The sequence below is a fragment of the Falco cherrug genome, chromosome 12 (genome assembly GCF_023634085.1).
Source record: "Falco cherrug isolate bFalChe1 chromosome 12, bFalChe1.pri, whole genome shotgun sequence".
Classification (NCBI taxonomy): domain Eukaryota; kingdom Metazoa; phylum Chordata; class Aves; order Falconiformes; family Falconidae; genus Falco; species Falco cherrug.
In genome coordinates this window covers 11,457,829-11,480,740 of record NC_073708.1, presented here as the reverse complement: position 1 = coordinate 11,480,740, position 22,912 = coordinate 11,457,829, and the positions used below count along the sequence as shown (strand labels likewise).

At 37.8% G+C, this 22,912-nt stretch overlaps 1 protein-coding gene across 1 annotated transcript in view; it reads right to left on the bottom strand.

Annotated features, from left to right (window-relative positions):
- Positions 1-22,542, bottom strand: part of CFH (complement factor H) — a 34,091-nt gene extending 11,549 nt beyond the window's left edge. Inside the window, exons 1-13 of the mRNA XM_027798184.2 lie at positions 22,375-22,542; positions 18,810-18,995; positions 16,851-16,956; positions 15,439-15,515; positions 13,489-13,683; positions 11,106-11,276; positions 9,264-9,443; positions 7,535-7,735; positions 5,625-5,804; positions 3,815-3,991; positions 2,697-2,876; positions 2,378-2,551; positions 865-1,047 (exon numbers count right to left, since the gene is read on the bottom strand). Of these exons, the coding sequence (XP_027653985.2) occupies positions 865-1,047; positions 2,378-2,551; positions 2,697-2,876; positions 3,815-3,991; positions 5,625-5,804; positions 7,535-7,735; positions 9,264-9,443; positions 11,106-11,276; positions 13,489-13,683; positions 15,439-15,515; positions 16,851-16,956; positions 18,810-18,995; positions 22,375-22,438 (2,074 nt within the window). The 5' untranslated portion in view covers positions 22,439-22,542. The remainder of the gene's footprint in view (positions 1-864; positions 1,048-2,377; positions 2,552-2,696; positions 2,877-3,814; positions 3,992-5,624; positions 5,805-7,534; positions 7,736-9,263; positions 9,444-11,105; positions 11,277-13,488; positions 13,684-15,438; positions 15,516-16,850; positions 16,957-18,809; positions 18,996-22,374) is intronic.
- Between the last annotated feature and the right edge of the window lie 370 nt (positions 22,543-22,912).

Here is a 22,912-nt window from a genome sequence, read left to right as displayed (position 1 = left end):
CATCCTGTGCCGTAAGAATTCCCTAAATTATTTTCTGTATTTACAGATGTTCAGCTTGAATATTCTATTCTACTTCAATTCTGAGACACTCTCTTAACAAACAAATAGTAGTTTTGCACAAGCATTTTTAACCCATCGTTGCCATTCACACAGTATCAGACTCCTGTGTAGGTATGCTACCTAACGACATGCACAGCTGATCAAAATTGGGTTTAGGGGTAACACAAAGAAAAAGAACAAGTATGTAGCATATTTAAAACATGCTTAACATATCCAATTCAGAACTTGTAGATCAGTGAAAAGAGGCAAGGCATAAAAGCATGCTAGCAAAACTAAAAATTACCCCAAGCAGATCCTGTAAGGAGGAAATCATCAGCATCAACATCTTATTCTTCCCAGTGAACGACTGGAGATACTGATAATGTGCTACAACTTCCCTCCAAAACACACCAGACTGAAGACATTGACTTTAGGACCCAAAGAGACCCATAAACCCAGAAAAAGTGGTAAATAAGAGAAAGTGTGTGTATAAGAATTGTAATTATAGATAACTGTTTCTATTACTCTGATATTCTGTATTATTTATATATTTATAATTGTTCTTTATATATTATTTATTTTCTTTCTCTTTCTATAATCATTTGATCCAGAGTCACAACACTTTGTTTGGAATCTTAAGATTTCAGTTATACTACTAATAAAGTTTTGGCTTTACATATGGTATGTGTTTACTTTTCACCCATAACGTGTTGAAATGTAACATATTATACTTGCAATTATATAGTTTTAATTGTGAAAATATCTGTGAAGTATTAACCTACAGTGAATTATAGACTTCTCACAAGTAAGAGTTACATAAATTACCAATGCAAGAGGGAGAAGATGACCACTGTCCATCGACACATTCTATTTCCTTTGATCCACTCAATTTAAATTCAGTGTTGCATTCATATTGCATTCTGTCCCCATGCCGATACTGTCCCACAGAGCCACCAGCAATACTTCCATTGGTAATCTCAGGTGGAGGTCCACAACCTCTGGTGTTCGCTGAAATCAAGAGATCAAATCTATGCTCCGAATTCAGTACTTCTAGCACAGTTGTGTGTTAAGTGCAACACAAAATAAGTTGAATTTGTTGTTTAAAGTTAAGAAAACCCAGTAGAACAGGTTAAACAGGTCATTGGTTTATGCCTTTGACTATCTAGGTTCATGTTGGGCTGGAGATCACTAACATACATGTGTGATCCTGGCTCACTGCGCTTACTTCCATGCACTTTGAATTGCCTGCTATGGTAAAAGAAATGGTTGATAAAAACAATCCAGTTTTAAGATTAAAAAAGTGTTATATGGATAACAGCTGCAGTATTCCTTAAAAAAAAAAGTGAAAAGTGAAAATTCTGCAAGTAATAACCACCTATGTTATAAACTACCCAGCAAGTGATATGTACTGTATACTAAAGGAATTAACTTCTGACGGAGCGAACAGAGCTCCTGTTAAGGGAGTTTAGAATCTTTCTGAGCTAAAGAGCCAACCGTATGAAACATACTTGTTTTTAAATGCAAAAGAGAGTGAGCAAAAAGGAACTATGAGAGCATGAAGGACAACAAGGAAATTGAGTGTGAAGAAAAGGAGACGAGGAAGATGAGATCTTTTCATCCTCCCAAACTTTCTCGTGAAAGGGCATAGCACCAGTAAAAGAAAATCTTTTCAGATGCCAGCAAGTTGTTCTGTGTCTTAAAACCAGTAAGAATAGGGGCATACAGCTTCCCTTCTGCACGAATTTGTTCATCCTACTGGATGAAGCTGAGGAATGTTAAAACCCTTCACTGAGCTTCTTTTGCTTGGGTTTAGCTCTGTGTCACCTCCAAAACAGTTTTTTTTCTTCATTATCATGTGATCAGAAAAAGGAATATAGGGTACAGTATCTGACGGGTATCAACACTAGGCAGTGGCAAAACTTAGGACACTTACGATACAGTAAGAGAGGATGTTACTCAAATTGACCACTCCTGGCTGCCATACTGCACATTATTTATGCCTTTTAAAATAATATTTTATTTTCATACAGTACAGTCAATAACCTGAGTGAAATTTTGCCTAAGCCATTTACCAGCTCACTTTTCATTGTTGCAGAACTCCACTTGGCATGATTAAAGCTAACAGAAAGTTCAACACTGAAAGTTCAGCTGTTCAGAACATGAAGTAGAAAACTACTATGAAATGATCCAAAGAGACCCATTCCTGCTCTTCTAGAGCTGAAGATGGGATAATGGCTCTTGGGAGCAAGACTAGCTTATAGAAGGTGTCCACAGAAGTCTTTGGGACCCAGGCATTTTCATCTATCTCTTACTACATTAAAGTTAACAAAAGAATTACCTTTACATACTGGTGGTGGTGGAAACCATCCGAAGTAATAGCACTGAATAGAGGCAGGTCCCACTCTAATGTAATTGTTTGTACAGATAAAATTCACAACATCTCCATTCTTGTATTTACCCTCCTTGGGAGAAAAATCTCCATTGGGCAGTGTCAGCATGTCGCATTCTATTGCTACAAAGACAAAATATTTTAACATCTAGTACATACCTTACAAAAAATACATGAAGTGTTACCAATTAGAACAAAACCAAAGTAAGTCTTAAAGAAAAAACTTCACAAAGTCTATACAGAGTTGTACAAAGGCAACAATATTCACCAAGACACTGCGGTGTTGGACTCCATTCACCATTTACACCACACCTTGTGGTACCAGTTGGCATATTACTTGCAGTTCGATATCCCTCCAAACATGTATACTCAATTGTTTCTTCAGGAAAGAAGATAGTCCTATTTGTGTGGTAATTCAAAATGTCCACATGAGGTCTTTTACATGATTCTGTAGAATGAAACAAACAGTGCATTTTGTGATCCAGAAACACTGCCCTTTGGAAGCATAATTTCTGGAGCAGCTTTAATGCGTGCTAGTCTACTGAACTACTCAGTATATTTGAAACCTGAAAATTCTTTATTGCCAGAATATGAATGTAGAACATCATATGTAGCATATTCATATAATATACATTGCATTAATTTTCAGAAACATGTATCTAAAGAAGAAATATTTATGCTAGATACTACTTCTAGATACAATTCCTTTCCTTCTACTATGTATTATTATTGGTGTCATAGCAAACATGCTGTAGTCCTGTTCCCCAAGGTCATTTGCAAGGGGGGCTTTTCTTTTACGATCCTGCACCCCAGTTCAGGAGAGGAAAAAACTTTTAAGAGGAAAAAGGCAAAAACAGTATGGAGGTATTTTTGGGAAAAAGCACTCCATTTTTTGTACTTTTTAACACCAGAGCAGACATGTGCATTGTGCTTTTTATGCATAGGGATAACATCTTCCCAAATAATGACCCCATTTTTCTCTAGTCTGGTCACATTTCAAGGAAGTTCTTGACAGAATCTCTTTGTTCACAGGTTCATAAATCTTCCCTCACATGTGTGAAAGGTGGGAGAATTGGGAGCACATGTTCCTTGTGTCAGGTAAGAATCACTGGAGAGGTGCAATTACCATCTATTTGTGCTACAGAGGTCTAAAAAGATAACTCACCTAGAAAACAGTAGATATTTTCCCACCTTATTCACTTCCTCTATGTTTTCTCTATTTCTTGGACCTCCAGAAATGTCAATATCTGGAGGATCAGTCCTCTGAGTCTCCTTCTGCCAATAAGAAAATTCTACAAATCTGGATGACAAAAATCTGAGTACACAGGACATCATGTCTGTGCTAAGGACAATGACAGGGAGCTCTGAAGCCTTGGTGCTACTCACTGATGCACTTTGGAGGTGGAGTCCAGCCATTCTTTTGACACTGTGTCACTCCTGTTTCTTGTCCTTCTGGAGTTACAAAGCCAGTATGACAACTATAGGTGGTCTCCTCCCATAAATTAAATGTTTCCTCTCCAAGGCTGAAATAACCGTTGTCAAAATTGACATTATGGCATTTTTCTGAAAGAGAGATACGGAATTTCTTCCAAGTAAAACACTGCTAAACTACATATTTATAATACACAGAAGGAGAACAAACGAAGCACCAGTAGGACTGAGAACATTTTTAAGAGGATGTGAGTTTTTGCTTCTTCATTGAGCTGTCTTCCTGGGGGACAACTGGAAAGTGAAAAGTCAGAGTTCATGTTACCAACTCATGCAGCACAGACAGGGATGGACAGGAGTTTGTTTTTCAGCAATCCTGCAAGCTTTCAAAATTGCATGTCCACATCTCGTCTTCGCTAGACAAGAAATTAATGTTGGGCATGCACAGCACCGCACGTGCTTAGAGGACCTTCCGTCCATATTGCAAGGGGCAAGGGCACGCCAGAGATCACCACGGTGTGCAGGTACTGCCTCAATTCTACCAGAGAGATATCATTCAGAGTGCACATACTGCAGGACTAAAGCAAATTTGGACCAGAAGTCCCTTTATTGCACGCTAAAACACTAGCCCCGACAGATGCAATGTTATAACTGGTTTCACATCACTTGGAATCCATTAAGCCAGTCTAAATGGATTAAAATCGGTCATCTTGGTTGGATGTCATGGTCTTGTATTCTGAAATAAAATTTCTGTGGTATGCTAAATTCTTCACAAATAAATGAGCCTGTGAAGGAGTTTCCTCATTTTAAGAGATTAACACTAGAAACAAATAGCAATATTTTTGCATTAGAGAGTCAAGGAAATAAAGATATGAAAAAATAAAGACTTTGAGAAACACTAGAGGATGTATTTGAATGCCAGAAGCAGAGTTAATGATACTTTAGCGCAACAGCTTCAGAAATTTAAATTCTGTATCAAATTTTTTGGTGTTTATATCAGTGATGCCCACAATACCCTAACACTAGGAATCATAAAATTTTATTTTGCTTGCTCATTGCTATGTCAAAATCTATGTGGGTGGCAGTCCAAAACATTTTATGGTCAGTGTCTCTATTAGGGTCAAACTGTTTCCTAAAAAGATATTTTTACAGTCCAAGAAAATTAGGTTGTATTATTACTTTTGTCCATATGACATCATTATCTAAATTGTGCAAAGTTTCTGTGAGAGATTCTAGAAATTTCAGGCTTGGTGCAAGTCAGGAACAAAAGCTGGAAACAGAGTTAGGAGTGGTAACTTTCCTATTCCCCCCACTTTCAGTATGACACTAACTGGAAAGGAAGCAAGAGAAACAAGGGTCAGGTGGCACAGAGAGAGGCTGAAAGGAGACAAGTTACAGATAGGCTGTGCAAGGGAAATGATTATTATTTGTTACATTACTGCACAGCTACGTGCACAAGATTCCACTACTGAAGACAAAGGGACCATGACTCCCACCCCAGAGCATACATTCTGAGAGATCAGCACGAGTCACGTGTGAATGTTTCATAACGCTACATTTTTCATGTCTGTATAGCGACTGACCTCAGCAGCATAACAGGGACATAAGAACCACACGAGACAGTTGAGAGAATCACAGCACTGTGTTTCAGTTGCAGAACACCTAGACTTAGGCTTAGTAAGCAGTGGTGATGGATTAATGCAGGTGATTTGATGACCAATTTACTGGTTTAAGCTAGAAACCCCAACAAAATACACTGCACACTCACTTTTATGGATACATCTTGGAGGAGGTGACCAGTCCTTCTTTGTGCATGTGACTTCCCCACCTTCATGTTCAGTATAATAGCCATTGTTGCAGGCATATTTAACTCTTTCACCTTCATTGTAAGCATTCTGCCAGCTACGTATGAAATAACCATTTTCCACACGTCTGACATAGCATTTTTCTATGGAAGGAAGATAAGTACATTTAACCACAGTAATTTGCACAGCAAGAACTGAGGTAAATGAATTCTTAGGAAGACAGTGACTTTAAAACAGGCTTCCAAGCACCTTTCTGTAGTCTTCAATCCCCAAAAGGTATTCATGTTCAAACCTGAATGAAAGCGTGTTTATTTCACTGCCCCAACTAATCACATGAGCAGGGATGCAAGTCACCACATAAGGTGCTGAGAAGCAGTATAGTAAACACTACCACTTACCTAGTGTTCATATGCAAGCCTGGCTAACTTCAGCGCACCTAGCGTCATGTACACCAGCTCTGGTTTGGTCTGCTATGTCTCTGAAACATTGATGTCTGCCCTGAGTGATTTTCAGCATTTGCCTCTAAAAGATTTTATCTCTGTGCAAATGTATCAGCCTCTCAAATCAGCAACAGCTAAGCACACTGGTGTTGCGGCACTCTCAAAACTAGCCGGCTGCAACAAGGCTTTTACCACCCCATACCAGGTTAACTTCGATAAGTAGTTCCCGTGCCTCGCCCCGGCACGGCCAGCAGTCCCCCACAAGGTTTCAACAGTTCATCTACTGGCCATGCTGTTTCTTCATCCTCTTCAGGCCAGTCCCTCCGCTGCATCCAGATCGTCTCTTCTCCCAGCCAGCCTCTCCTCACCTGGGCCCCCTTCCTCTCCTGGGGCCTCCCCTATATCTGGGGCACGTTCCCTCTCCTCCCTCTGCTCCCTCCAGGTCTCTCTTCATCCAGTGCTCCTCTTCCATACCCCTTAGAGCTATTTAACTACTTAGCAGGAACCAGCCACAGCTGCACCTTATCCACATCAGCCAGCCCACCGCCCCTGAAGCCAGCCCACAGCTGTATATTATCAATGTTAATTAACCTGCCCTCATTCCTCTATAATTCCTCTACACACAACATCCTGCACCCCCAAGAGCCCAGACACACAGAAGGTGGCTGAAGGGATGATGTAGCTGTGTTACCTGAGCAACCAGGTCCTTTCATCTGAGCAGGACTCCATTCATTCCCTGCACTGAGCACCACTCAAGGCACCACAAGGGCAACAGGGAAAGATCAACCTTTTGTAATCCGCTTCCAAGCCCTACCAATAGGTAGGAACTTTGCTGTGACTGAAGATACATGTTAGGAGAGCAGGCCTCAGCTTGCTGCTTTAAATCTATTTTAAATCTAAGTCAGTGTATCTGGATCTTTTGCTGATGCCATGCTCACTCTCAGCTTATTGCAAGCGTGTGCCCCCTTCTCCACTCCAAATGTTTTCCAAAGGGAGCAGGCAATGGAGCTCAGAGAGCAAACTAGACAAAGTGCCCAAGATGCAGAGGGAAGAATATATCTACATAGAGTAGAAGCTCCCTGTTTATATGTGCAGATGAAAGTAGATGCATGCACATACCCTGGAAGCCGGACAAATGTTTCCTGTGTGTTTCTTAATCTCATGAATGGTTTTGGGAGTAGAGAATCTCCAAAATCTAAAAGCATTCTTTCATCCTTACTTTAATCATTTCAGAGTGTCTTTTTCTTACTAGCTGACAGTTTGAGCTCTGCAGATAGGATGGACAGTCTGGTTGCAGTTCCAGGGATCAATTAAAGCAGTTCTACTTTAGCAAACTGTTCCCTGTTCCGTCTTGTGCTCCATCGGCACAATTTCTGCCGCACAGACCTTTGCCAATTACAACAGAACTGAGCATATAGTAGAAATGTACTTACTGAGGCATTTTGGCTTTGGAGACCAGCCCCTTTCAGAACAGACCATTTGAACCCAGTATTCTCCACTCGGGGTTGAATAACCATTGTTGCAGTGGTAATGAGCGTGCTGCCCCAGCCTCATTGGAAAGTAATAGTATTTGCCGTACTCCAGTGATTCACTCAACCTGCCATTTTCTATAGCTGGATAGTCACACGGTTTCCCTTGAAATAAAATTGAACAGTAACAACATCAGCACATGCATGACAAGAAGTTCAGGACACAATTAATTCAGATTCAGTTTGGTCATCTGAGCGTTTTCTGAAACTGACAGAATCAGGACTGCACACCTTGGCAGATCCTAAGGAGTGCAGGAACAATCACACGCTGCTTCTGGTGTCTGTCAGTGCTTACACCTGTGTTGCTTCCCTTCGACTCCATTGGAACCAACAGAAATCAAGTCAATATTCTCAGTGGACTCCAAAGGCTGATTCATGAGACCAAATGTAAGTATTTATTCTACAGTGAGAGGACACCGTCTTTGTAGACCGTCCTGACTAAATTTGCTCTACTGACCATGATGGGAGCCCAGACAGCGAGCTCAGCTACAGACACTGAACTGTGGACTCTAAAACTGAGATGACTCCTGTCACCACTTTCATTTGTAACTTTTGGGATCCTGCACCAAAATCTCTTCCTAGATCTTCTAATTTTGATTTTAAAATTCTTTTGTTTTCTCAGTTCCTCAGAAGAACTGATCCTTTTCAGGGACAACTCAAGGACTGAAGGAGGAGATTCCCAGAAGCTTTTATTCAGTTTTTACCCAGGGTGTCCTATTCGGCCATGGCAGGTACATTCCTCCTGAAGTGCCCTGTCTCAGAGCCTACATGCTGAGGCAGGGGACATCACCCACTGGACAGACCACTCAATAATGAGTGAAGTGGTCTCAGAATCATATCTGAATTTTAGAACCCACACATATATAGAGGAAAGATCAATACAGATACTAACTGCACTTCTCAGGAATAGTTAAAATCATCTTATCCAAAGGTTCATTTACAAGATTGATTTCATCAGGGTTTCTCTCATTCTGTTTTCTAAGTTTTTCTTTTATTTTCAGTGACCAAAGAGTGCTAGATTATGAAATTAGTTGCCAATTTATTTATTTATTTGTTACTACTGTGCCTACTGGCAAAACTATAATTGTAGGTATGGGAAGTTTAAGCCAAGAATGAACTCATCAACAATCAAGAATATCTTGTTTTGTTATTTAACAGGTTATAACAGGTAGAATAAAACTGTGATTGTTCATAATATCCAACATACAACTGCAAATAAAAATATGAATGATGAAAGATAACCTCCAACGACTATACCTATAACGACTGAAACCTATGTTTCAGTTTGGATACTTTAACACTCACTACATCCTCTTATCTTGACTGGCATGCTACTCTGGCAGACCACAAACCTTCCTGACAGGGAGCCAACTATAGCACATTTTAACACATACTTTCAGAAATGCAATAATAGATAACACCTGTGTTTATAAACAAAATGTAAATGTAGATTATACCATTGTTTGATAGCTGTTTTTCCAAACCACCAAATTAAGTTTTAAATCATGAAGAAACACAGTGAATAAGCAACTCTCACTTCTCATGCTTCTGAAGTTTTTCTCTTGGCCTCTTTTTCACTGATATATTTCCAAAAACTCCACATGTTGTGTCTTCATTCACAAGAGCTACTTACAGGTACAAACTGGATCAGGCACCCAGCCATTCTTGGTGCATTCAGCTGTGTTTCTGCCAGTTGTTGTTGTAATTTGATATCCATCATCACACTGTATTGTGATTGTATCACGTTCTTTGTAGCTGTTGCGTTGAGGTCTAAAGCTCCCATTGGGAATGCTTGGAGGAGAGCACTGAATTACTAAATAAAAAGAGAAAAACTGGATGCTAATTTGAAGACTATATTTATATTTATTACATAAGTTCTTATTTTCATAGCATATTAACCATAACTGCATGAAATCGTTAAAAAGATGTTGCTTAGGGCAAAGAAAAGGTTACACTTCTCTTCCACCCTTAGAAATGTACCACTTTGTGAGAGGAGAGTCACAGCTCTTACTGATGTCAGGCTAATTAAAAGACTAAACCTGAACTGCAAAGAGAATGGCCAAACTCCTTTGGCAATGGTGATGTCAACTTCAGATTGTTCTTCCTACAACACTATCTCACTATTTCAGAAGAACTCTTGAAAGGCAGCTTATAACTTAAATCAGGATTTTAATGTGAAAGACACTTTGAAAGAAACTTTTTTAATTTCCAGTAATTTCTGAAAGATTGCACTGTACACTAACAATTTCTTACTGAAGTTCCATCAGTGAAACAGGGATCATTTTTCAATTGTTCCTCTTCAGCTGGAACTGATCGATCAGAACTATTAGCCTGGAAATTTAGAGGATGGCTATAACGACTAGCAACCAGGTGCTCAGTCTGCTCAAACTACCCTAAGACTCATCAGGACACTCACACAAGATGCAGAGATCAGTTCAGCAGGTCAAGCAAACTTCTCTCAAATGTTCATACAGGGTGAGATGCTGAGTGGTATTTTATGGTGTGGTTAGTCCCATGATTATAAGTAGCAGAGTCTCAGCTATGGGGCCACTGCATCTCAACTACTGAACACAGAAGACCTGAAGATGCATTAATTTGTATCTCCCCCTCAAAGAACTACTTGTGTTTCATAAGCATAGGCTTAAGCTTAAGGAAAGCTTAAGACTGTTAGCTTTCCCCAGTTTTAGTCATACTGCTACAATTCATATGGTATCAAACAAATATTTCTTTACCCAGTCTTCCAACATACAGCAAAGCCACTGACTTGTACCAGTTATGTTCAGGTTAAACACACTTAGAAAGGTATCAAAACTTGATGTGAAGACAAGAGGACTTAAAAAAACGATACCACTTCTCTAAGAACTTGGTTTGAAATGTTAATTTTTCAATGCATTAAAAATTTCAGGTTCCGTCTGTAGTTTAAATTTCTCTTGTATTAATAATTTTTTTCCTGCTTGCTTAAATATTCTTTTTAGTGCCTCATTTTTCCTTCCCTTAGATAAAACATGTTCATTGCATTTTGTAGAAGATAAAGAGATTCAGCTTTATCCCTCCTATTTGTCCAAATTAGGATTTTTTTCTAGCCCAAGAAATCATTTTCCTATGTTCTTCACATTAATACAGAATCATATATAAAAAAAGAATAAAATAACAATACCTGCTAATGCAGCATGAACTATTTTAACACCAGTCTTATTTATGCAGTATACTGGAGCAATTTTTGCTTTGTGGGCCTATTTAACTACACTCAAGTAACAAAAGACTGAATTAACTGTTTTTGCTGCTGCTCTCCATGGAAAATTCTTACCCAGTTGTTTGGCCTCTTTAATACTTAGTCCTTCCAGATCTTCATGGGCTACTGGTCAGATGCGGATGGATTTATTTTGTGGTGATTAAACTAACTTTTGTCATTACTCAACTCTGAAATTACTTCCAAACACAATAAATGTGCAAAATAACTTTAGGCAAGGCTAACCAGTGCAATAGGGGGTTGGAGTCCATCCTGATTCAGTACATCGTACATCTGCTGTGTTACCATACGTATACCCTTCATCACAGACAAACGGCAGCTTTTCAGAGTCCTTGTAAGACCTCTTTGGAGAACGTATAAATCCATGCTGAATATCTGGTACATCACAGATAATCTCTGAAATTGAGAAATACAGAATTTTTGTTTATTTTTATTTGCTACATTTAAATGCCTACTGGAATAAAATTTAGGTTTTTTTCATTTGACTTCACAAAACATTTGCATTTGGAAACTGAAACTTATTTGAAAACACTTCAGTGACCTGCTTGTGGATGCCAGGTAGAAAGTGTGGTGTAGCACAGCATCTATAGCAAATTGGTTCATGAGACACATTTTAGAGCTTTGCTTTGGGTTTTAATGATCTCATAATCAGTATATAAGGGCAGGGGACATTCTGAAATAAGCATCTAGGCTAGCTGAAATCTAGAATTTTCCATTTTTCAGATAATTAAATTTCCTTGTAATTTCCAGCAAACTTAAAGCTCTCTCATAGCCAGTAGATGATTAGTTAAATCATGGCATCAACAGGAAAAAAGAATTAAACTACCTGGAAAACTGACACTAGAATGCTTAACTATCTATAAAAGAACGTCAGCATCCCCATCTCCTTGCCAAACCCAATAAAACCACTAAGATCTTGCAGTTTCCAAAAACTGCATTCATAAAGCCAGAAAATATTCAAGGCTTTCTTTCCTAGGCCACAGAGCAGGACACCAAAGAGTCCTCTTGGATTCCCTTGCATTTAAGATGAAACATAGCTCAGTAGAACTGTAACTGTTTAATCAAATTCACTATATTCTGCAAAATATTAAAGGTACATGGCTGTAATCCCACTTTATGCTGTTCAATTTACAATAAATGGGGGTTTCAAATCAGAAAAATGCAGCACTGAAATTGTGAACAAACCATATCTGATATCCTGACATATATACTCTGCTCTTCTAAATGCACACTTCATGATCAGATAACATAAATACTCCAAGAAACTTGATGGACCAGATACTTAACAGTGATTGGTACCACAAGCTTCCTTACATACTGACAGTCCAATCCCATACAATCTGTATTTGCAAAATGGGAGGAATAAACCCATTCACCAGTAGAAGCTGTGGGCAGAGCAGGGTGGGGTCAATTGGCTAAAAAGTATTTTTGCAGAAAAAAATCTTAGCAGTCTTCGTGGACAAACTGAACAGGGGGTAACAACGTGTCTTTGCAGCAAACAATGAAAACAACACCCTGGGCTCCATTGGGAAGAGTGTTGCCAGCAGGTCAAAAGAGGTGACCTTCCCCCCTTACTCAGCACTGGTGAGACCACATCTGGAGTGCCGTGTTCAGGTCAAAGCTCCCCCAATACAGGAAAGACATGGACATACTGGAGCAGATCCAGTGAAGAGACATGAAGATAATTAAGGAATTGGAAAAACTGAAAGGCAAAAAAAGGCTTAAGAGAATCTAGAGAAAAGAAGGCTTGGGGGGAGAGAGGATTTTATTTATATGTATAAACTCCTGAATGGGGTGGGACAGGCAGAAGCAAAGATGATGGAGCCAGACCCTTCTCATTGGCACCCAGTGACTAGATGAGAAGCAATGGGCACAAACTGAAAGATAGGAAATACCACTTAAACATAAGAAAAAAACATTTTTACTTAAGAGTGGTCAAACACGGGAATGGGTTACCCAGGGAGGCTGTGGAGTCTCCATCTTTGGAGAAGTTGAAAAGCCAAGTGGACATAGTCTTGAGCAACTTGCCCTAGCTGACTGCTTTGAGGGTCCGTAAGAAGTCCCTTCCAGCCTCACCTATTCTGTTATTGTGTGGCTCTGTAAAAACTAGACATGAATTAACCTTCTAACCTGTCAAAACACATTAGTCTGAAGAAAGAAAGAAAGACCCACCATGATTTCTTTGTATTTTATATAACCTAAGAACATGAGTGAATTAAAATCATACCTGTTTTTTAAACTTGGTTCACATAGATTCAAAACTGTAATTACTTTTGTTAAATCAACACTGAAGTGATTGAATTTTATGTAGACATACCAAAGCTATTTTCAAGGAAATTGACTGCAGCCTGGCAAAACATAGAGCTTGTAGTGAAAATGTGGAACAAACAGATGGTCCATTATGACTATATTAGCATCCAATATTCTCTGATTTCTCTTTCTTATCCTACTTCTGCATATATGCAATGGAGATTGTTTACAGACAAACTATGCTTAATTGCTGTGGAACAAAGTGACAGCTTTGTAGTTTCCCATACGGCAACCAGTCCTTAGAAGTCTTTGAGAATAAAACTTCTTAATTACAGATAATAAATAGTTTCCTCTTTACCTTGGCACTGAGGCACATCGCTACTCCATTTTCCGTTAGAAGAGCAAATTATTTCTTTAGATCCAACAAGCTGGTATTTTGCATTACATTCAAAATTCACAACCTGGCCAAAGGAATATTCTTGGCCTAGCTCAAATGCACCAGTTGTAATTACTCTTCCATTTTCTGGTGCTTGTACAGGTAAACACTTTGCCACTGGAAAATAAAACAAAACCAAAGCAAAGGAAAAAAAGAGCCATTTTGAGGTCTATTCTGTAAAATAAACCAACACATAAAAAACTTAAAATACAGAAAAGTCATTGTAATTTTCTTTACACATTTTAAAAATATAGACTCTTGCTATGTAATCAGATACCATTTGCAAGAGATATAATACAAAACCCTAAGCAAAAAGACAGACCGACATAGGAGGAAGCTTGTAGACCAGCTCTCATCATCCTTTTCTCTGCCCTTGAAGGCTGAAGACAGAGCACCCACTGAATTAGATGACCTCAGGTCCCACCCAATCTAAATTATCATGTGAATTCTACAGATGGTTAGATGAGCCTTGACTGATACACAGGGCCACTAAAATCTGTCAAAATAGATTCATTTACCTTAGCGCCATGCCAAACTGTATTTGCTATACACAAGTGTCTGGAAAAGTGCCATTGTTACAGGCTGACTCCAACAGTTCAGTTACCCACTAAAAATCCTCGTTCTCAGAACAATTATGTCGCTAAAGTAAAGGAATACAGTGTCAGCCATTAATTTAGACCTCTTTTATCTCCTAACTTTGTAATTCTAGAAAAAGGAAAATTTACTGTATAACATCAGATAATTCTTATTAAGGGGGAAATGACTATCAAAGCTCATTCTTGAATGTTCATGAAGATATCACTGAGCATACATGAAAGTGGCTGGCGTTTCGCCTACCATAGCTCCCACTTTCCTCTGACAACATTCTCCACCTTATAAGCGATCTGCCTTTTCTGTGAGCTTACATTCTATCTTCCTACAATTAGGACATTATGCAAATACTTTCTTCCATAGGCAATCACATTTCAGCACAATGAAAACTCAATCATGACAGAAAAACCTTATGAGGACTTTGAAATTGCAGTATCTTGGTGACATGTGACAGAAAATTTTGGAAACCATTGTTCTATACTGCGCAGAGACCTGCATGCCTAAAATTGAGGACGCTCAAAATCCAGTAAACAAGATGTGAAATATCTGAGATCAAGGAAATGTCAAAACACAGACAACAAACTCTAGACAAGAGAAAGATACTACTTTCATTTGTGATTCTTTACTTAGAGAACCCTTCCTGATATTAGATGCTTAAGCTAAAGATAAATGTCACCGCTGCACACATATGTTAAAACAGAGCAGTCAAAAATTAACTTTGAGAAGAAAGGAATCTTATTTTCATAATCATACAGGTTTGAAATGGGTGAAAATACTTCCAAAATCAGGGAAGTATCATCTGAGCCATCCAGTCTATTAAGTCTTGAGGTCTGAGTCTCTCTCACTCTTACTTATTGAAGTTCTTCCACAGTATGTTAATAGGGAGAAGAATTTCTAACCAAATCTTAATGGCTAGGATATTCGTGAGGGTGGAGGAGGAAACTGGCTAAAACCACACATGCTTTCACATATGTCTGAAATGCCCCATCCCGGCTGCCTTTTGTAACCATGTTTTGCAGGCATCTCAGGGCCTTCAGGTGAGGCAGAGCTTTAAGTGAGGCTGGGGGTGAAAAGACTGTTTTGCAAATGCTTTTTAAAAAAGCTTGAGTGTTTGTTGGACTAAAATGGCTGAGCAGTCATTGTAAGAGCTTCACTGCTTCATAACTTGAATTTAAACATACGTGAATTAATACCAGTAGAGAGATCACAGACTAGTTCTAGATCATATCAGACAGACAAAAAGACAGTTTGATAAAGAATTAAATGTCAAACTCCATTTACCTTCACAGTGAGGGATGTCATTGCTCCATCCATCTGCCTGACACTCACGGTAATTTCTTTGGCTGAGCATCCAGTATCTTACCGAATAAAAAGTAAACAGCTAAAATACAGTCTCATTATGTGACAGAAACAGCAGTGCTGCTGTTTTTGAAGCACAGGAAGTAGGTTTCATATGATGTAGCACAGACTAGCCAAAATGTGACAAAATGAAGTAGTTTTTTGGTCTGCATCTTAACTATGTTCTTTCTTTTAATTGCATACGGCAAAAAATACAAAGAAAATCTGAAAGTAGGAAGTGATTGGTAAGACGGCCTCTTCGTTACAGAGGTAGCAAGCTTTAGCTACATAACAAACAGCCTAGGCGTAATTTACTTAATCCATAGCAAGCAGAGTAAAACTCCTGTTGCTCAAGTATGACTGAAAGCCATGTGACAGCATCAAATTAGGACTTAGTCCAAACCGTATGTATCTCATGCTTTGATGAACTAGTATTATCTTAGGTTTGAGGGCAACACGGCCACAATGCCATGGCTTCTGCTTTGTCTGCAATGTAGTCAAAGGAAGTACAGCCAGTCTGAAATGACAGTGAAGAACTGTCTGAAATTAAGGGATTAAGGAGAATATTGATTTTAGAACTCTTTTTGTGGAACTCAGACTAGATTCCAGCAATACAAAGATTGATATGCTACTGTACCATGCTTATAGCTGACTTGCATTTCAAGAGGAAAGCATGCAGTCAGAGGCATACTTAACTAAGCACAACACATATACAAAAATATATATATATGTATTTGCCTTGCTGCAGTTTTCATCAGAGAAGATGAATAGAGGAGAAACAGAGAATTTCCTCCAAGCAGTCAATGAAGACATATTAGTGAGTCTACTAGAAATTCCTTCCATCAAACATTTTTTACAATACATTTTACTTCATAATGCACAAAAATGATTTAGGCAGGACTGGTGAGTTGTGGTTCTGAATAGGAGACTGTCGTAAGGACTAATGACTTCGCTACCAGAACTGCATCATGACTGCATACTGAAAGCACTGATTCCAGCATACAAAGCTGCATTTCCATCTGAACTGGCTGGCTGGTGGAGTCAGCTTCACAGACAGACCACTATATTTGTTTTCTACTTGAACAGCCATGATTTCAAGTTAGATACTGCCTTTAGTATTTTAGACACTTTGGATGACAGCTTCAAGTGCATGAGTTCAGTTACTCCAGTAGCACCAGACATGAGAAAGAGTTATCTTTAACATTACTGTAATTACATAAATTTAAATTAAACAATAACTGAGCATTAAATATTAACGTTGAATCTGCCTTACAGACAACAAATATATAACTGACACTTCTTTTAACATTAGCACCTTATGTTAACACCCATACATTGAACTAAAAAGGTATTACCCATCATTACATCTGTATTCAACTCTCGCACCAAATACAAATTCACTTCCACTGGTAAGTTCAAAGGAACCAAACTCAATATCTCCAGGATGTCCACAGGGCTTATCTGGTAAAAAACAAGAAGAAGAATTAAAAAACCCAGCAACTTACACCATACATAAGAATGCAAAAGTGTGAATGAGAGCACTTTTCTAATTATTAGTAGCAAGTATGGGCCTTTCAAAAATGCAAAAATACTCAGCATTAGCTTGATTACCCCCCCCCCCCCCCTTTTTTAATTACTATCTTCAATGAGAATGTATTGCAGTAAGGATCTGTTGATTTTTTAATAACTTTTAAATAACAAATTAGCAGGTTTTATTCTTTAAAAAGGCTAAGCTCATCTTAAGTTTTATGACAAAGAGTGGCAGGATCTAACTTCAGATTTTTGTACAACTTGTGACATAAACGGGTCCAAAGCTTCCGCTACAGAATCCATCCATGACTGGAAATGAAATTTCCTCAATTTGATGGGGATTGTGTTGAGTAAAGAGGGATGGTCTAAGGCCACAGGAGTTTTTTGGTCCTCTGTCCTTCCTGCTCAAAGCTCCCCAGAGGACTTTTCTTGTGGTCTGGCATCAACTATTTGCCCTGGATTCCCAAAAGAATTGCAAAGATGAGCACACCATCCCTCTCATTCATCCACTTTGGATGTCATAATATGGACTGGAAAATAAACTGCATAGCTAAAACGTATCAGGCCTCCTCAGAAGAAATCTTCCCTGGTCCTTGGTAACCTAAGCAATTTCACTTCTTGGACCATATCAGTGTCCTTGTTTGTTCCAAGGAAGAGGTGTTTGAGTAGGCCCTACGCCTGCTCCAGTGTGATTCAGAGAAAACCGAAAACCTCATGGTCAGTTTTGCTGTCCAGCCTGGCCTATCCTGAAAAAGGGACATGGTTATTTGTGGCAGATCATCCCTCTCCTTCTGCCTGCACCTTGCCAGTGCCAGTATCTATTCACTGGGTGGCAGTATTTACTAAAATATGCTACAAAAGAGCAACACCAATTTTTCTATAATTTTTAAGATCTGTGTTCACTAAGTTATCCAAACATATAAAAACTGAGAAGGTGACTAAATGAAAAATGTAAAAGAAACCAGTAACAACTTTATTAATTCATTTTTACTCATCATTTGTATTCATTTCTGTTTGAATGGCACCTGGACTAAATTACATATTATCAAACCAAACATTTATTTTCTATCAGTAAAAATTTTGTATGTTAGACATGCAAGAAAAAAAGCTGTTTCATCTAAAATTTGAGTTTAAAAATAATTTCTTATAGAAAAGAAATATCTGCTAATAATAATTTATTTATTACTTTATTTATATTTCTTCAGTTTATTCACTAATAAATTCCAAATCAAGGTGTGAGATACTTCTAAACTCTTAACATAGTATACTAGAGATAATATATAGCAGTGCTTATTCTAATCATGAATTTTCCTTCACAGATTAAAAAAGCAGGCAAAGAAAAATAATTTTGCACTTCCAAGAAATTATATCTTTCATAGAACTAGTTGAAAACTTTAAAGAAGACAATACTGTCTCCTGACTCTCATTCAGAAGCTAGGTTTGTAATTCATTCTGGTTAGAATGTAAATTTCATCTGCATTCACTTTTTTTCTATAATTTTGGAAGCGAGCTCCTAATAACTTAATAACTTCACATAAATTGGGTTAATAAGACTGGTCTAGAGTAAGATCTTCTCCTGTAAAGAAAAAAAAATGCTCCTTTGATCTGGAGAAAAGGAAGTTCCAAAAATATTTCCTTATGCATACATACTTTTTAGGATGATATTTTAAAGGATGCTGAAATAAGTAAGTTACAGGCAAAGATACAATTTCACATTGCCATCACTAGGGAGGAATGTGATCTGTCAGGTCTAATGTTTGCACATATTTTGTGTAAATACTTACTTTTGCATTCTACCCCCGGTGGATATTGCTTCCATGCTCCATCAACACACTCAAACACAATTCGTCCAAGTTTTATATATCCAGGCCGACATCCATATGTTACTTGAGTACCATGTGGATAGGGAGGTTTGTCCCATATTTCATTAGGCACTTCTTTAATCCTCCTAGGAGGAGGTTCTTCACAAGCTAAAAATTGTGAATAAAAATATTGGTGACTGAAGCATGTTGCAAGTGCCAAAATAATTTTACAATAGAAAATGTAGCAAGAAATCCTGGTGGCATTTACAATCAAATGAGCATACGTCTTCTACTTAATCATCACAAAATAGGAAAGTGCCAAGAAGCTGCATTTTGTAGGAATATGAACTGACATTTAGAAGGACATAAGAGCAGTCACAGAAATTCTAAGAAACCACACGGGACAGTCAAAATGCATGAAATAGATTTCAGTTACAAAGACCAAGATGACATTAGTGCCCAGGTTCTCACCCAGACACATCTTACCCTTCCACCTGCTGGAGCTCCTCCATGCCTGTCCTTCCATTACCACAGAGAACTCTGTGTATGCAGTTTCCTTTCAAACTATTTTCTTCTGCAGCCACCTCCATCCTTACTGACATTAAGTTCATGTGTCATTTGATCAACTTCTATCATATCTCCCCTCACTTTTGTGTTGCCTAAACTTTCTCTCCAGGCTGAAATCACCTGATATTCCAAAATTTAATTCCTCCTGTCCATGAGATTAGTTCTTATGACAAGTTACTTACTACACAATGTAATTAATTCTGGGTTACCTTTGTTAGCTTCAAAGCATTTTGATGCAACTTAGGGGGCAGATGGTATTGTGTGAGATTTCTCATTAGCTCAATATTATATAGTACTTCCCAAAAAACTCCTTCCTGGGCCTTCTTCAGTGTCTCCAGTATACAGAAATGTACAACTAGGCCCATATGAATTACAAGAAATGAGCCTGAATTAATATTAATTAGAAGTTCCTCAACAGCTTGCGAAGGAGAAAAATTGGACAAATTAGGTAGCTGTGATTTCTAATACAAAGTGAGCAGATTAAATACTCATTCTTCCACATCAAAGCGTGGAAAGTGAATTTTACTTTAGTTGTACAAAGACATACCCTTGAACACTCACCGATTTTATTTCAGTCAGTAGAGTACCTACCAAATTAGAGGCATAATTTTAGAAAATTGTTTAAAATTCAGGAAAAAGATCTGTTACAAGAAAAAACACACCTCTATAATTACAAGTGTACTGTTGCTATGGCATTTGAAAATATAAAGAAAAGAATGTTAATTGTGAGATCCAGTAACTTTATTTTGGCTGTCTTAAGTAGCCAGAAGCAGACAAGCTTTGACAATACTGCTGAGGTGCTAAAGGAAGAGTATGCCCACACATTCCCTTTTTTTCCAACTACTTTGATAAGTATGCTCCCTGCTACGAATGTTTGTATCTGAGTAAAAATTATTGCTTCTATCCACTAGAGGGTACTACCCTACTGTCAAAAAAGGCAGTAGGGCCTTCCACTTCACAGGATTTAAACACAGGCACTTTTTAATAACTTTTTTGCAAAATGCAGGAATAAACAAAATGAACAAGACTCCTTTAGCTAGTCCTGTCTTTTACATGTGTTAAAAATGGTTAGTTTACCCCATAAAAGTTCTGTGTAATGATGAGAAAAAGAAATTTTCTAATTCCACATGTTTTTCATTAAAGCTCGTTAGAATTAGTGCTTTCAGTTTGCAAGCTGAGAAAGAAGACTCCAAACTCCATTATTTAAAAAAGAGGCTGTTTAGTACAGGCAATGCTTCTCTGCTCTATTCCTCTCTTGCTTCTGAGTTCTATATTATTTTTAGCAGAACGAGGCCTCTTGACTCCTCCTTGTCTACATTTATAAAAAAAAATAACGCTATGCAAAAGAAAAACTCCTGATAGTCTCTTCATCATTACTAAAACATGCTTCCTTCTGGGTGCTATTTCAGCTCTCTCTGATTATTCTTTACCACTCCTGCACTGATGTCAAACTACGTGTTACCACAAAGTGTCACAGTATTGGTAAGTATTTCTGACTACAGTCAATTTTATATTTTTTATATTGCAGCTTCTTAGTAGATTGAGAAGAAGTAGTCTGCTGACAGGATGCACTTCAAAACTATATTAATTACATCATGCACTCACCATGTGTACTCACCAAAACTGGGAGGGTTTCATTTTTATATTAGAAAGCATGCACTTAAATACATACCTTCAAATCCTTTAGTGAGAGAACAGGAGAGCTGGAATTAATCACTTAGTATTTATATGTGACTTGACCTCAGTCAGAAATAGCTCAAGCTGCTTTCTCGCTGTCATTACGCTGGTAGCAACTTCCATAAAGTCAAGCATAAATTATGAATTCAGGTAGAGGTATTTTTCAGCCCTTGTGCAAAAACCCAGCTCTTGAACAACTCACACAGACTTTCAACATGAAACTTGAACTAAGAACCCTGCATGATCCATGGTAATAGCTGTCCCAGATAAATCAAATATTGCTACATTCACATTCCTCTGCAATCTCTCTGATCTAAAGAAAGCATTGTGAAAAGGAACTGCAAATTCAGGGAAAGTTTCTTTTCAAATCCCAGACTTTTCTGGACTTCCTTGCAAACAATTTAGACTTTATTAGTTGCTTTGGAGCATTCTTTATTATAAGGATATATAAAAAAGATAATAAATTTCATTAATGTTCTGATTTTTTTTCAGGTTTTCAAAGTAGAATCCATCAGATTGTTTTGATTAATAAGGTCTTCATAATCTTCACCTAAGATTAAAAACAACCTGAACCAAACAAAGACACACTAGCTCAAAACCATCTAGCACCCTTTTCACAACAGCCGATGTAAAGAAACCCAGACAGAAAGAAAAAAAGGAAATTACTAAACAAACATTAAACAAGATAAACACAATATCAAAAAAAATAAATTGAATAGAGAAGCAGAAAATATCAAAGGCTTCTGAAGATACCCAGAACACTAGCTACCTCTTTAAACAGGTACAAAAGCACACCTGTATACATTTATTACATTTAATAAATTAAAACCAGTCTGTCAGTCAACCGACATTTTGTAAGGTTCTCAGTCAACATAGTAATCATTCCTCTTTCTCAGATCATCTCACAGATTATTCCGGACAGAAAGAAATGCCCATTTAATGCATATTTCCTAATTTAATCTACTGGCTGTTTACAGGTTTTAAATGTTAGAATAATTAACAAACATAATCAATAACAAATGAGTTGTCTGACTGCAGCTTATAGGGATACTAACCATTAAAAATTCTGTTGCAACAGATTATAGCAGCAGTAGTTATCCAAATAAATAGGTGAAATAATACTTATGACAGGATACCAGATACTGCCAGAAGAGAGCTCAATTATCATGATGCAAAGTTCATTAAAATGGGCTACAATGCAAATATTTTATTTACATATTGGTTTTGTTACCATCTTCACACACACTTTACGAAAGGTTTTGCTGGGGTGTGTGTGTGTGTGTGTGTGGCCCTTAAAGCTTACCTCTTTCTGCAGTACAATAACACATCCAACATAAGAGCATAGCTGTATAGCCCAGGAGCGACATCCTAGAGGTTCAGAAATTCAGCAAGCACACTGGTATTGTAGCCTACTTTTTTTGATTACTCTTATTTCCACTCCTGTTTTATTCCCTAACTGCTCCAGGGACTGACCTTGCAAAGCATTTATACTCTGATTTCAGCAGTCACTTCCCCTAATCCTCTTGCAACACACAAGTGTTTATTTTTTTTTTCCCTCTCTAAACTTTGCTGAAAGAATAAATAAACTTCTGGCAAGCCTTGTTTTCACATGAAACCTCATGTTTTCATATTAATCCCTTCCACACTCAGATGTTTATTTCTTTTAGTATCCAAAACAAATTGTACAAATAAATTTCATGATTCCATGTGTCTTATATGCTCAGTTAAAAAACAGAAATTCATATTAAATGGAATGTGTGTAAAAATTAACTTCTCTACTATATGCATATCATTCAAGATTTGTGTTGAAAACAATTGAAGTGAAAAGCAGACAAAAATAC